Source organism: Vanellus vanellus, assembly GCF_965231255.1.
Source record: "Vanellus vanellus genome assembly, contig: HAP1_SCAFFOLD_434, whole genome shotgun sequence".
In the NCBI taxonomy this organism is placed as follows: Eukaryota; Metazoa; Chordata; class Aves; order Charadriiformes; family Charadriidae; genus Vanellus; species Vanellus vanellus.
In genome coordinates, this window is record NW_028128908.1 from 22,560 (window position 1) to 34,727 (window position 12,168).

Genomic DNA, 12,168 nt, shown 5'->3' on the forward strand with positions numbered 1-12,168 from the left:
TCAGTGTAGTTTCTTTTACATTTTCTTGGCTTGTAGCAAATTATTCTGAAGTTTTTGATTCAGGTAAGCAGATGAGGATGCTTTGTATTGTTAAGATCTATCGAGTGCAATTTAAAAGTATTATTTATTACCTCTCTGCCTTAATGGTTCCTGTTCTTCTGGTATCAGATTCTTGTTGTTAAAACCAAAAGCCCCTGTGCATCTTGGAAATCTGAGTGATCGAACTCTCCTGTGAATGCAGTTTTTTCCTTCCCTTTCATAAGGCCTATCACAAAACACAATTGCTTGCAGTTCATGACTTTGCCAGGAGGAATCTGAATACATTTCTGTACAATTCATACTGAGTAGGAGAAAAAAAAAAAACCACACAGCCATCCAGAACAGATGAAATGCTATTTTTCAGCAATGGATGTGCCTTAATTTTGATTACTGTTGGCAACAAGAGGTTTTGCGATTCCATCCCTGCAACTACAAAATAATTAATCTATCCAAGCAAAAGTAGATAATGTCATTTTAGGATACTTGTCAGTGAGCCTGAAATCTATATCCGCTGTGCTCTGGGTTTCCACTTTGTCAGTTCCAGTATCTTATATTTTCTTTTTTTTTTTAACCAGAATCAGTCAAACTTAGATGTGTTTGTCTGTACTTTACCTGCACATTCAAAACCTGAGTGATTTTCTTTTTTTTTCTTTTTTTTTCCTTTCTTCCTGTTAGAGGGAAGTGGAGAAGGAGATTGATAGGAAGAAAATGAAATCAGAAAAAGAAACAAAACCATTGCAGTCTTCAGCTAACAAAGACTCCCATAAATTGAAGTGAGTATACAGTGGTGGGATGGCAAAAAGATGCATAAAGCTGAGTCTTTCTCAAAAAGGTTAAGGCGAGGAACTGTATCTCCTGTGCTTATGCTTGTGAGTTTGCTTATAACTTAATGTGTCTTCTGAAACTTAATCTGCTGCAGATTTGTCTTTACATCCGGGAACCAAACATGTGGCTATGGGAATATAATTTATTCACCTTTTTATTTGTTGCAGATGTGAAGGTTGGGTGTCACTTATCTATCTTCCTCTGTCTTCTCAACGCTGAGGATTATGGTTCTAATCATTCAAGCATAAGCTGATGTTTCAGTGGCTTGTTGTCTTCCCATACTTGGTTTACAGTGCTGCAAAAGCGTTGAATGTTGTTGCATTTGCCTTGATTTCCTACAGTTGAGATGGGAATGAAGACTTTACTATTTTAAACATGAACTTGTCCATCCTGCAGCTTATGTTGCTGCATGCTCTGATCCATGTATTACGCATAGCTCAAAAAATCTGTTTATGCTGCAAGAAGTTTAGTTGCCAGTTATGCCCATGCTGCTTTTCCTTCTAAGCTGGTAGGCAACCATTTGCACTGCTGTCTTTCAGACCAGATGCAGGAAACAAATCAGTGCAAAAGAATTTTACATTGCTTGAGTTACAAACAGTGTGGTAGACTGCCTGCCTGCGGGATGCAGGAGTCGTTTTCCCTTCTGCAAACTACCATGGTGGTAATCTGTCAGCAGATGATTGCCCTAGATGATCTGGGAGGTGGCAGCTGTTCTGTGGGGAGTAGCATGTGCTTGTTCTGCATGATAGTTTAGGGGTTTCAGGGGATGGCAAGAGGTTGAAGATGGTTGAAGATGTCTCTGGTTGAAGATGTCCCTGCCGGGGGGAGAGGGGGAAAGTGTCGACTAGATGACCTTTAAAGGTCCCTTTCAACCCAAACTATTCTGTGATTCTAGGTGAGTAAGACTTAAGAGTTCAAGCATCAGTTATTTCTGCTTTCATGAGAAATGGAATTAGCCTTAAAATGGTTTTAAAAAGGGAGTTGGACTAAATGATCCTTAAAAGTCCTTTCCGACCCAACCCATTCTATGATACTACGAACTTCTTTTTCTTTGCCCATGTCTTCCTCATTCTGGGTTCTGCTGTCATACTTATTTTGGGGAAGTTTGTGCTCTCACTGCATGAGAAGCAGCAGAAAGCTTTTTGTCAGATTCGTGGTACTTCACATGCATTTAAAGCTCTTAGCCTTTGTAAGGTGAGAAGATGAGGTGAACGCGTTTTGCACACAGAGAAACCGAGGTGCAGACAAGTTGAGTTGCTTGATCAGATTCTTGCCGCAAACAGGTGAAATAGCTGAAAGTGTAGCCCTGAAGTCATGACTCTCGTTCCCATGACTGAGCAGAGAGAGTTCTGGCAGCCTCTTGGGAAAGGATATTCTGCTAAGTGTAACTGAATGTCCATAAATTTCGACTTGGTGATTGTTGCTGTTTTCTTAATTGGACAGGTTCTGATGAAAGAAAAAAGTCATGTGTCAATGCTGATACTGTCTGCTCCCTCAGCTGCTTTTGCTGTCACCAGTGACAGGCTTTGAATTGTACTTATCGGCTGGCTGCTGGTGCACACGGTGTCTGTGCTAGGTGGGACCTGTCTTCTCCCAGCTTGACAACACAGAGGTGGATGTGATGGATATTGCAGAACTCTGGTTTCTTCCCTTGCTGCCGTGTGAGGCTGTTAAACTGGGATGCTTCAGAAGCACATAGGTGTGCAGCTCCCCCTTTCTCTAACTAAACCAACATGATGCAGAGCCAATAAGCTTTTTGCAGTGACTGGCCCAAATTTGTATATGGGTGAAACGCACAAAGCCCAATCCAGAAAACAGAGTTGTATGTATAGGTGAGTAAGGGTAGGGAGCCTTTCCCTTTTCCACTAAAATCATCTCGTTGTCTTTGTCTTTTTTGTACGTGGACACACAGCCAGCATGCCTTTTGAATCATGAAACTGTGGAATTTCAGATGGCCTTCATGGCCAGGAATTTCTCATTTATTCAGCATAGCATTTGCAGTGCTTCTGGTACGTCTCCTGAAACTTAACCCATAATTTGCATACCAGTGTACTGCCAGCATTTTGGCTAGCTCTTTGCTAGAGCTAATGCTTCTAGGAGCATGTCTTCAAATGGGCAGTGTCCCTGAGAGGGGAGGCTCATGCATCAGTCACGGGGCACTGCGATCAATTCCTGCTTGCTTGTTGCTTGAATTGGAGGTATTGGGTTGGTATGTAGCGTTGAGGTTTGTGTCCTGACAGTACGACTAAACTGCTTTTCTGCAGAGAAAACATTGACGTGCTCTTAAAGCACTGAGACTTTGGGGCTAACATTTAGTTGTATGAAGGGATACAGAAGGGCTTTAATTCTGGGGTTCACTCCTCCCTTTTGCTCAGTGAAAATGAGCACCCCTTTTAGCCGTGTTCTGGCTTGCAGAGTGGGAAGGATAAGGATGCGTTTTTGGGGAGAGAGCTGTACCAAGGTAGGGAAGCTGGGGAGCATGTGTGCAGCGAGTAGGGACTGTACCATGGGAAAAGTGGGTTGTGGAAGGCAGGAGAGGACTGTCCTGTGCACAGCAGAATGAAGCAAGATGTGCAATGTCATGCTTCGGTCTTCTCACTGGGTTTAACTTAATTTCCTGCTCTTCTGATGTTGCAATCCATGAGTTGGGATCCACTGTTCGGTGTTTTCCTGGAAACTTTGAGAAGCTGGATAAAAACGATGTAAGTGAGCAGTAGAGAAACAAGGTTTAGAGCTATCTGGTGCTGCTTAAAGCTGCCAGAGTTCCCTGGTAATCCCAACTCCGGATGATCACAAAACTGATATGCCACCGTGTTATTAAATGTGATAGCCTCTGCCATTATAAAGCACAGCATTTTAAGTCTCTCTCACCTGAATCCTCTCAACTTTATAAGTGTTGTGTGGGTGAGCTGGCAAGTCTTAAAGGAACAACTCAGTTAAACTCGGTCAAAGCATATACAGGATCAAGTGTCAGGGTGAGTATTTCTGACCATAGAAGATATCTTCTAGCATAATGGGGAGAGAGAGTCAGTGCTGCAATTCATTTGCCTTGTTGTGTGATTTGTCCCAGGGATTTTAGTTGCTGTTATTACCCCTCTCCCATTTTCAGTGAAAAGAGGCTGTGTTGGAGGGATGCCTTTTTTGCAACATCCTGATATTCTGGTTGCAAGTCTTTACTCCAAGGACAAATCTTACTCCTACTTGAAAAGAAACTTTCTTGTGTGGTGTTGGCAGCTGAGGATGTGGTATCTAATGCACAATGAAATCCCTGAAGTTTCATTTTGCTTTTGTTTGATTCTTTATGTTAACAAGTCCTCTTATACTTCCAGAGAAATTTTAACAGAATTGGTACACGAAGTAGTTTTTTTTTAAAAAACTTAGTTACGTTATATGTACACCATATTCATCCCAATTGCTGAATTCGCTTCCCATCTCCAGAGCACCAAAAGCTTTACTTGAAAACCAGAAGAGAGATCTCCTGCTACCGCCACCTCTGCCACCCATGTCTCCTGCACATCCTCCACCAAAGTCAACCAAGATGGCCCAGAAGAGACCCAGAAGTGAGACTGGTGAGCTGCCTGCCATGGATAACACTGCCAGGAACAAGAGCGACCACAAGGATCCTTTGTTCTCCAAGCACAAGAAAGTGGAGAGAAATCACGCTGAATTGCCAAAGGGCATCGAAGTAGGTATCCATTATAACTGGTGGGATGTTTCCTGCGACTCATGAGTGCTGTGTGATTGTCTTTAGAAATATGCTCTGAGGATATTAAAAAGGAAGGAAGATAAATGAGCCATCAAAGAAAGCTCTTTGAAGCAATTTTGCTCCTTTAATGGCTGTCTGGGACCATATGTTGCTAGCCCGAAAGCCTGCATTGTAACTTCTCTGCTGACTTTCCATCAGCTGTTTTCATTTCACCAGTGAACAATAGTGTAAAGGGATGACCGTGTAAAAACCCAAGGCAAGAGAATCATGTTTATGGTAGTAACCGTTTCTGACTGTAGGCGACTGCAAGTACAATATTGGCGTAAAAATAAGTGTGTTTACAGAAAGGAGTGGATTGCTTCAAAGTAAGAAACAAGCAACCTGTGGTTTTGGCTGCAGCTGGGATATAAGGTTTTGTGGCTTGCTTACAAAATTATTAATGATCCTTGCAGCTGGATCTTTGCATTTTTTTATTAGAAAATTCAATTCTATTCCTGTTTTCTGGTGGCTGGGGGTGTGTGGTCTAGTCTGTTGTTGTGTGTGTTAGGCCAGATTCTGCACACTGTATTAGCTGGCTTCTAACTGCTTGCTTTTTCCTGATAATGGAGTTAGTAACAGAGAATCAACAGTTGCTGTGTGGTTAAGCTGGAATAAGTGTGAATGGATATTACTCATTCCTGCCTTGGCTAGTGGCCATGAAAAATGTTCTGCTTGCAGCCTTACTGCTGTCTTAGCCATTGTGCAAGCAAACCTGTGACTTAATTTCTCAATGCTTGGGAAAAGTTTGAGTGGTATTAAGCCTTACTAGCAGTCAGGTAAGAAGCCAAGTTTCTATTTCTGTTATTGGATGGGGTGCTGGGGAAGAAGGTAAGAAGATGGTGAGAACCTGGAGAGTAAACTGTGCCTGGGACAACTAAATCTTTTCTCTTGAAATTTAGGAAAGCCAGGCTTTGGAATTGATTTAGATGTACCTCTCTAACCAGCTTTATCTCTGCTCTGTTTTTCAGGGATCTGTAGGGGATGTCACAAATCCTTTCCCAGTGCCTTCTTTGCTGAATGGTACCTCCAAGTCAAGGAGACCTCAACTCAACTTTGAAGAGTAAGTTGTTGTTTTACACCCCTTGTCTGTACTTTCTGAAGACACCAGGCAAGCCTGGCCCTGCAGCCGCCCTGGCTTCTGCTTCCTAATGAGCCCTTCTTTTGGGAGGAAAGAGAGAGGAAGAGATGTCTGAGACCTGCCCTGTACTGTCTTCTCATGCCTGGGACTTACTCCACCCCCCACAAAGCAAAGGTCTCATTACAACAGTTCTTGGCTTGAGGGAAGCTACTCTGGAAATTAGGTACTTTTTAACTCTGAGAGGTGTCTCATGCCTGCCAACAAGTGATGGGTTTTGATTTATGTGTTTCTTGGCAAGCGGCAAATTCCTCTGTGACAAGGTGCTGGGCAGGCAGCTGACTTTATCTTGAGAGGGCATGACTCACTCGTTAGTGTACAGGTGGCTGTGTGCCATTTGCACGGTGAATAGATTATCCCAGTGCACAGAAATGTGTGTCATGATTGAGACCCAAGACCTGTAGAAGCCTTGGTGACCGTATGTCTTGTAAGCAAATAGCTCGAATGCAAGCTCTCTTGGTCCAAGATGACAGTGTGGTACTGCAGAGTTTACTGTATGTTTCAATCAGAATGTGTTTGTGGTATTGTACTTGAGGAACGGCAGGAGATCACACAACTACTGTCTTTCCATGGGAGCAAAGAAGTAAACTTGGCCTCATAGTAACCTAACTTCTGGTGGATTTTTATTTCAAAATGTAAGTTTTCAATGTCATTCTAACATACATTTTTTAAGAAATCAATTAACTTTATCTGTGCGTTCAGCTGCTGCGTATTTCTGAACAGGCAGACAACATTCATTTAGTGATTATCATAATTGTAAGGTGTGTTTGATAAGACTGTAACAGGCTTACCAAAACACGATGTTTGGACTCATAGCATCCTATAGATCTGAAGGTAAAATTGATAATTATCCCCCCCTTTTTCTCTGCTTTCTGTTTTTCCACTCTCTGTCCCCAATTCAGACAGCATCCGACAGAATACTACATAGAAGAGGCCAAGAGGCTGAAGCACAAAGCTGATGCAATGGTAAGTCCTGGCCCTGTGCTAAAATGTTAACCTTCTCTTGCATTCGGACCAAATACCTGTGTGCATGTGAATAAGATTCGCTCGCTAACATTACTTCCATACTCGGAGTACGTTCAAGTTATATGTGGGGAGGCTGTCTTTATTTGCCAAATGTTCAGACATTTCCCTCTGTTGTAAAGACATCTATGGAATATGCCTGGAGAACGGGATTTGGAATTGACATTGCCTGAGGTTAGCAGGCCTGTTTGCTTTGCAGAGCTATCACAAAGTCCTCGGAAAATACAAGGAACAGTTAGTTTTAAGACAGTTTACTCTGAAACATCAGGATCCTGACAGTAATTGTGTTGCTGGCGAACAAGACTTGGAAGTGCCCTTTGTGGAATGGGACTGACTTTCTCCACTGTGTGCAGTTTAACATTGTGTATGAATGAGCGCTTTTTTTTAATGCTAATTATGGCTCAGTCAGATAATGTACATTTGCTAATTGTCGTTTACTTGTGAAAACGAAGTGGGGGAATACTGCAGAGGAAAAGCCTCATCTGCCTCTCATGAGGCAGGCCTCCAAGACCAGAAAATAATATCCAAGAAAAGTGAAGATGGTGAATTACTGGAGGAAAACATTGAGCAAGAGGAAGAGATACAAATAGCCAGAGCACACAAAGCTGATGACTGGGCCCACATTAGGGCTACTGCTGAGAACCCTTTAATTATCTCCTGGAGGCCCGACTTGCATCTTTTTCTTTCTTGAAATCCTGCCTAACTAGGGAGAAAAAAGGAAATCGGGTACACTTGAGAGAAGTAGTTTTTGTCTTAGTCTAAAAATGAGAATTTTCTTCCCAATAGACCGACAAGACTGGAAGGGCCTTTCAGTACCTAGATGCTGCCCTCTCCTTCATTGAATATGGGATTGCCTTGGAATCAGATGCATCAGCACCAAAATCAGCTCACAGCCTATTCAGCGGCACCATAGATCTCATCAAGTAAGCGGTTTTCAAAGTGCGATGGTTAGGCAGCGTGTTTGGAGGGGAAGGGTTAGTTGCATTGCTTGTTTGCAACTGTGGCCAGTTTGGATTCCCACCATGGAGCAGAGTTCAGGTTGCTGTACAAGCACGAGAAAGACCATCCGGAGGCATCAGAGGCAAATCCTTTGAAGTGCTTCAGCATTGCTTATCAGAAGAAGTAGGCACCGTGTCCTCCTCAGCATTTGAGCCTTGCAGCTGAGGTACACCAGAGGATGCTGGTTATGACAATCAAGGCCATGAAGGAGTTTTTACTTTATACAGGTCTGAAGTTGCTTTTGCATGTGAGCTCAGTAGTATTTAAATTAAAAAAAAGCAAAGCAAAGATATAGCATGTGGAAGAACAGTTTGTGTCCCAAAGGTCTTGTAGCTTGATTGAAGGCAGACTTGACTGGTTTCTCCCATGTGTCTTTCTACTAGTACACTTTATTGAGGTTTCTTTTAGCAACCTTCCCCATTTAGTTTCGCAGCCATTGTAGATGCACGTAGATAATATGACGTATACAAGCAGCACAACCCAAGCAACCATGTATTGGGTAGAAAAGAGGCAGGTATCGGTTATTCATACCGAAATTACAGGTTATATGAGTGTTTTTGAGAGCTGATTTGACTTCTTGCCTTAGAGCTGAAACAGCTGTCAGGTTTTGTTGTTTTTTTTTTTTTGTGGTAGACTTCAAACTTTTTAAATTACATTGTTTGCTTTGTGGTCTTGATGGACTGTATTTCCAAGATGCTGTTGTTGCTTTATTTTCATAAAGGAGACTTGCTTGTTTGTTGTTAGCCAAAAGAAACATTTCGACTAAGATGTCTGTCTTGTCCAGAAACAATTGAATTAATATTTCACCTTCAGTAGTAGGGGCACCTCTTCTGGGTCCCAGGCCTGTAAGTTAGCGTGTAATCACTGTAAGAGGAGAGTGGGTCGCATAAGGGGTCACATCTGTTCGTGCTGCGTGGAAAACAACACATTCTGAGACAGTACTCTGCTCAAGATCATACAAAGCACTCAGTGCCAGGACTTAAGAAGTCAAGGCAGGTTTAGGTTTCATGACTTTTGGACTGATGTTAGAGATAACGGCATGCGCTGTTTTTTCATAAACAGCAGGACTTCAGAGCACTGATGGCTGACAAGATTCTGTTTTTTTTGTTTCCTTAGATTCATCATGACATTGAAATCCTTTACGGACTCCTCAGCATCTTCACATGAAAAAATCTTTGCCGTGTTTTGGTTTGTAACTGTTTTTCTCTGCCTTCCTATTCTGTGTTTAGACTCGATAGAGTGAAAGACCCATTACTTTCAGGGGCAAAGGAATGAGTTAAATGGGAATCAGAGTTCCACAAGGGAAAAAACCCACAGAATAAAAACCAGAATGAACTGGAACATCTCTAAAGTGCGCCACGTTATCACAAGGGACCACATGTGGAAGGCACAGGCTCTAAAATTTGATCTGCTGGTAACCTGAGAGCACACAAAGGCTTTCACCTAAGGTGAAAGAATGCAATTTGGCTGCCCATGTTTGAGCCATGTAACTGAAGCTGTCACTGAACATAGCTGAGGCACTTCTGGACAGGGGTTTAACGGGCCTGTTGCACCTATAAGAGGTCGGGCACCTGTTTGAATATAACACCAGACATGGCCCGCCCTTGTTTTGTTTTGTGTTGTTTTTTCGCCTTGTGATTTTTTCACAGGGTCCTTTTTTAAGATGAGCAGGAGGAGGAGAAATTCTGAGCTTTCTTGACTTTGCAGTACGGCTGATGTGTGCCTGCCTCTGTCCCACAAGGCTGATGACTGCTGAGCAGGCAGCAGCGAGCATGAACACTGACGCTTGGGTGTGTTTCTGTTCACAGCATGCGCTGCCAGTCCATTCTGCACATGGCAATGTTTCGTTACAAAAAAGACACTGCAATCAAGTATTCCAGGATCCTGAATGACCACTTTAAGGTAGGGCACAGATATTACCAATCTGCCAGCTGGATGGCTGCGGCAGTTACTGATGTTGGCCCAATAGCCCAAATCTAACAAGAGTTCTGTTCCTTGCTGCAGAGTTCTTCCAGAGTAACACAAGCACCTTCTCCATGTGTTGCAAGGTAAGATTTAAAAATACATATGTTGTCATGCGTCTGTAAGGGTGTGAGTGAAAACAGTAGCCGGAATATTTGAGTTGCTAACTGCATTTGAGAGCGCCTCACCTCTCGCTCTTTCTTGCCACCTGAAATCACACTGTTAGGGGGCATGTGTACTTTTCTTCTCTCTCTCTCCTGTCTTTTCTCGTTGGAAAGGGGTTGCTTTTGTGTTATGAGGTCCAGAGTTACAGCATATCAAGAAGAGCAGTTCTCCACCAGATAAGCAGATCAGAGCAAGGAAGGTATCGTCACTATGCTGTTTCAAAGCCCCTGTTGTCATCTTTTTTCTGTTAGAGATCCCTTGAGACTTAATGGGATAGCATCCCCATCTCCCTGGCCACTGTCCAGTATGATTATGCCTTCGTCCTGGGGTAGCATAACTTTGAGGTGATACTTCAATATTTGTCTCTTTAGCTTAGTCACCAATTAAGAAAAAGAAACTAATTTTCTAATTTATGAGTTATTGAGCGTTTTGTCCTTTCTATGTATCTACAGCAGCGTTGCTGTGTCTGTGGCAGCAAAAGCAAAGGGCAAGCTGTCACATAACAGTGTTTCACCTGATGCCCTGCAGACTGGGCCTGTGTTTTTACGACAATGAGTAAGAAAGAGTTTTTCTGTGTGCTGTGGTAATTGCATTTGGCAGATAGCTACCTGGTTCCACGTCTGTCCCTTTTAAACTCTGCAGCTGAGAGAGGGTTGTTTGGTCTTTAATATCAATGCTGAAATTCCAGTTATTTTTCTGCTGCCTTGCACAATATAGTTTATTGGGAAGTAAATGGTCTCCCAAGAGCAGTGGTGGAAGCCCTTTCATACCAGGTACTAAAAGTTAAGTTGGTAGAAGTGGTGGGGGTGAAGTGATGTGACGAAGCCAGCCTGTGTCTGGAAGGCGGGCAGCTGACTGCATGTAGCTTCCCTACATCTATAAATAAGTGTGGGTAGGCTGACCTGGCTGCTTTGACTAGCTGTCAGAAAGCTCCAGCCTCTATAAGTGGTGAGCTTCAGCATGCCTGAAATGGAAGTCGTTAGAAAGAAAACACTCAGATAATCTGGTGAAGGCTTCCACAAATAGGTGTAGATTTTGGAAGGTATGGATGGCCCTTTCTGATGTCTGGTTCTGCATTTTCTTTTGTCAAGAGGAGTCCTTAGAGTTGCAAATCACTTCAAAAAACTTGGCCTTGCACTTGAAGGACAATTACTTGTTATGTTGCTGAACACATCTCAGTTTTCAATCCTCCGCTCCATACTGCAGGCCTGGATGATAGCGGATAGCTCCTGGCATAAGATAGTCTTGTGGCAAGGCTTTTAACTCTGAAGTTAAATGTTCACGAAGGTGTTTCTTTCTCCTGCAGAAGCACAGGCATGCCTTCTGCTCTTTCTCCAATGTCCTCTCCTGCCGGTTCTGTGAGTTCTCAGCCGGGATCGAATGCTAGCAACTGCAGTGGCAACAGCATTGGCTCTTCAATCACTGTCCCCTATAATATCCCAAGCATCACCTCTTCCTATGTCAACATCACTTCCTGTATCCTCTATGCGTATCATATTTGGGAACAGGCTGATGCACTGGCCAGGAAGAATAAGGGTAAGTTTTTGCCTTCTGGCTTTTCTGTCTTGTGTGTTGTGGTTATGTGTATGTTCTCGCTTAAATCCTAACACTCAATGGAGCAAACACCATACCTAAAGATCAAAGCATTAAATATGTTGAAATAGACAGCTATGGCATATTGGCAGGTTATTGGCAGAGATACTTGATGGTGATATATTGAGGAGTGTTCCAATTAAAAGATTGTCTTGGCATCCTCAAACGTCTAAGAGCTAAGGGATGAGCGTATCAAATGCAGGAAACCAGCCAACTTGCTTCATGGTAACACAAGAAGCGTAAGGGGTTTTTTGCTGTTTGTTTTTCCCTTTGGGGCGCAGAGCTTTTCTGAGTCGGTTCACTTTCTATAAAAACAGCTTTTTGGCCTGTAGCATTGTGTTTTAGTTTGTTTGTCAAACTTCCAGGTATTTTTGTCTTGAAAACGGTGAAACTGGCTTCTCTAACAGAGGATCTGAGCAGCACTTGAATTGGAGTCCTTGCTGGGCACGTGACCAGTATTTGCCGGTAGCATTTCCTAAAATTGCTGCTACTTTTTTTATTTTACAGTTTTGTTAATAAAAAAGTTGTATTGTCCTGTGGTACAAGCAGTGGTGAGTAAGCAAAAGCCCTAGAGTGGGTGCAGTTCTATAACCTGCCATCCCACGTGGCATTTGCAGTGTCATTTTTCATCAAACACAAAGTTTTGTGAGCTACTGTGGGCAAAGGGACGTATTGCCACGGT

At 42.8% G+C, this 12,168-nt stretch overlaps 1 protein-coding gene across 1 annotated transcript in view; it reads left to right on the forward strand.

Annotated features, from left to right (window-relative positions):
- The window catches only part of LOC309683815 (AF4/FMR2 family member 1-like), a gene marked incomplete at its 5' end in the record, with an annotated part of 31,004 nt that overhangs the window by 16,506 nt on the left and 2,330 nt on the right, over window positions 1-12,168 (forward strand). Inside the window, 9 exons of the mRNA XM_082499818.1 lie at window positions 721-812; window positions 4,303-4,549; window positions 5,578-5,669; window positions 6,647-6,710; window positions 7,554-7,690; window positions 8,883-8,954; window positions 9,575-9,668; window positions 9,771-9,814; window positions 11,200-11,429. Of these exons, the coding sequence (XP_082355944.1) occupies window positions 721-812; window positions 4,303-4,549; window positions 5,578-5,669; window positions 6,647-6,710; window positions 7,554-7,690; window positions 8,883-8,954; window positions 9,575-9,668; window positions 9,771-9,814; window positions 11,200-11,429 (1,072 nt within the window). The remainder of the gene's footprint in view (window positions 1-720; window positions 813-4,302; window positions 4,550-5,577; window positions 5,670-6,646; window positions 6,711-7,553; window positions 7,691-8,882; window positions 8,955-9,574; window positions 9,669-9,770; window positions 9,815-11,199; window positions 11,430-12,168) is intronic.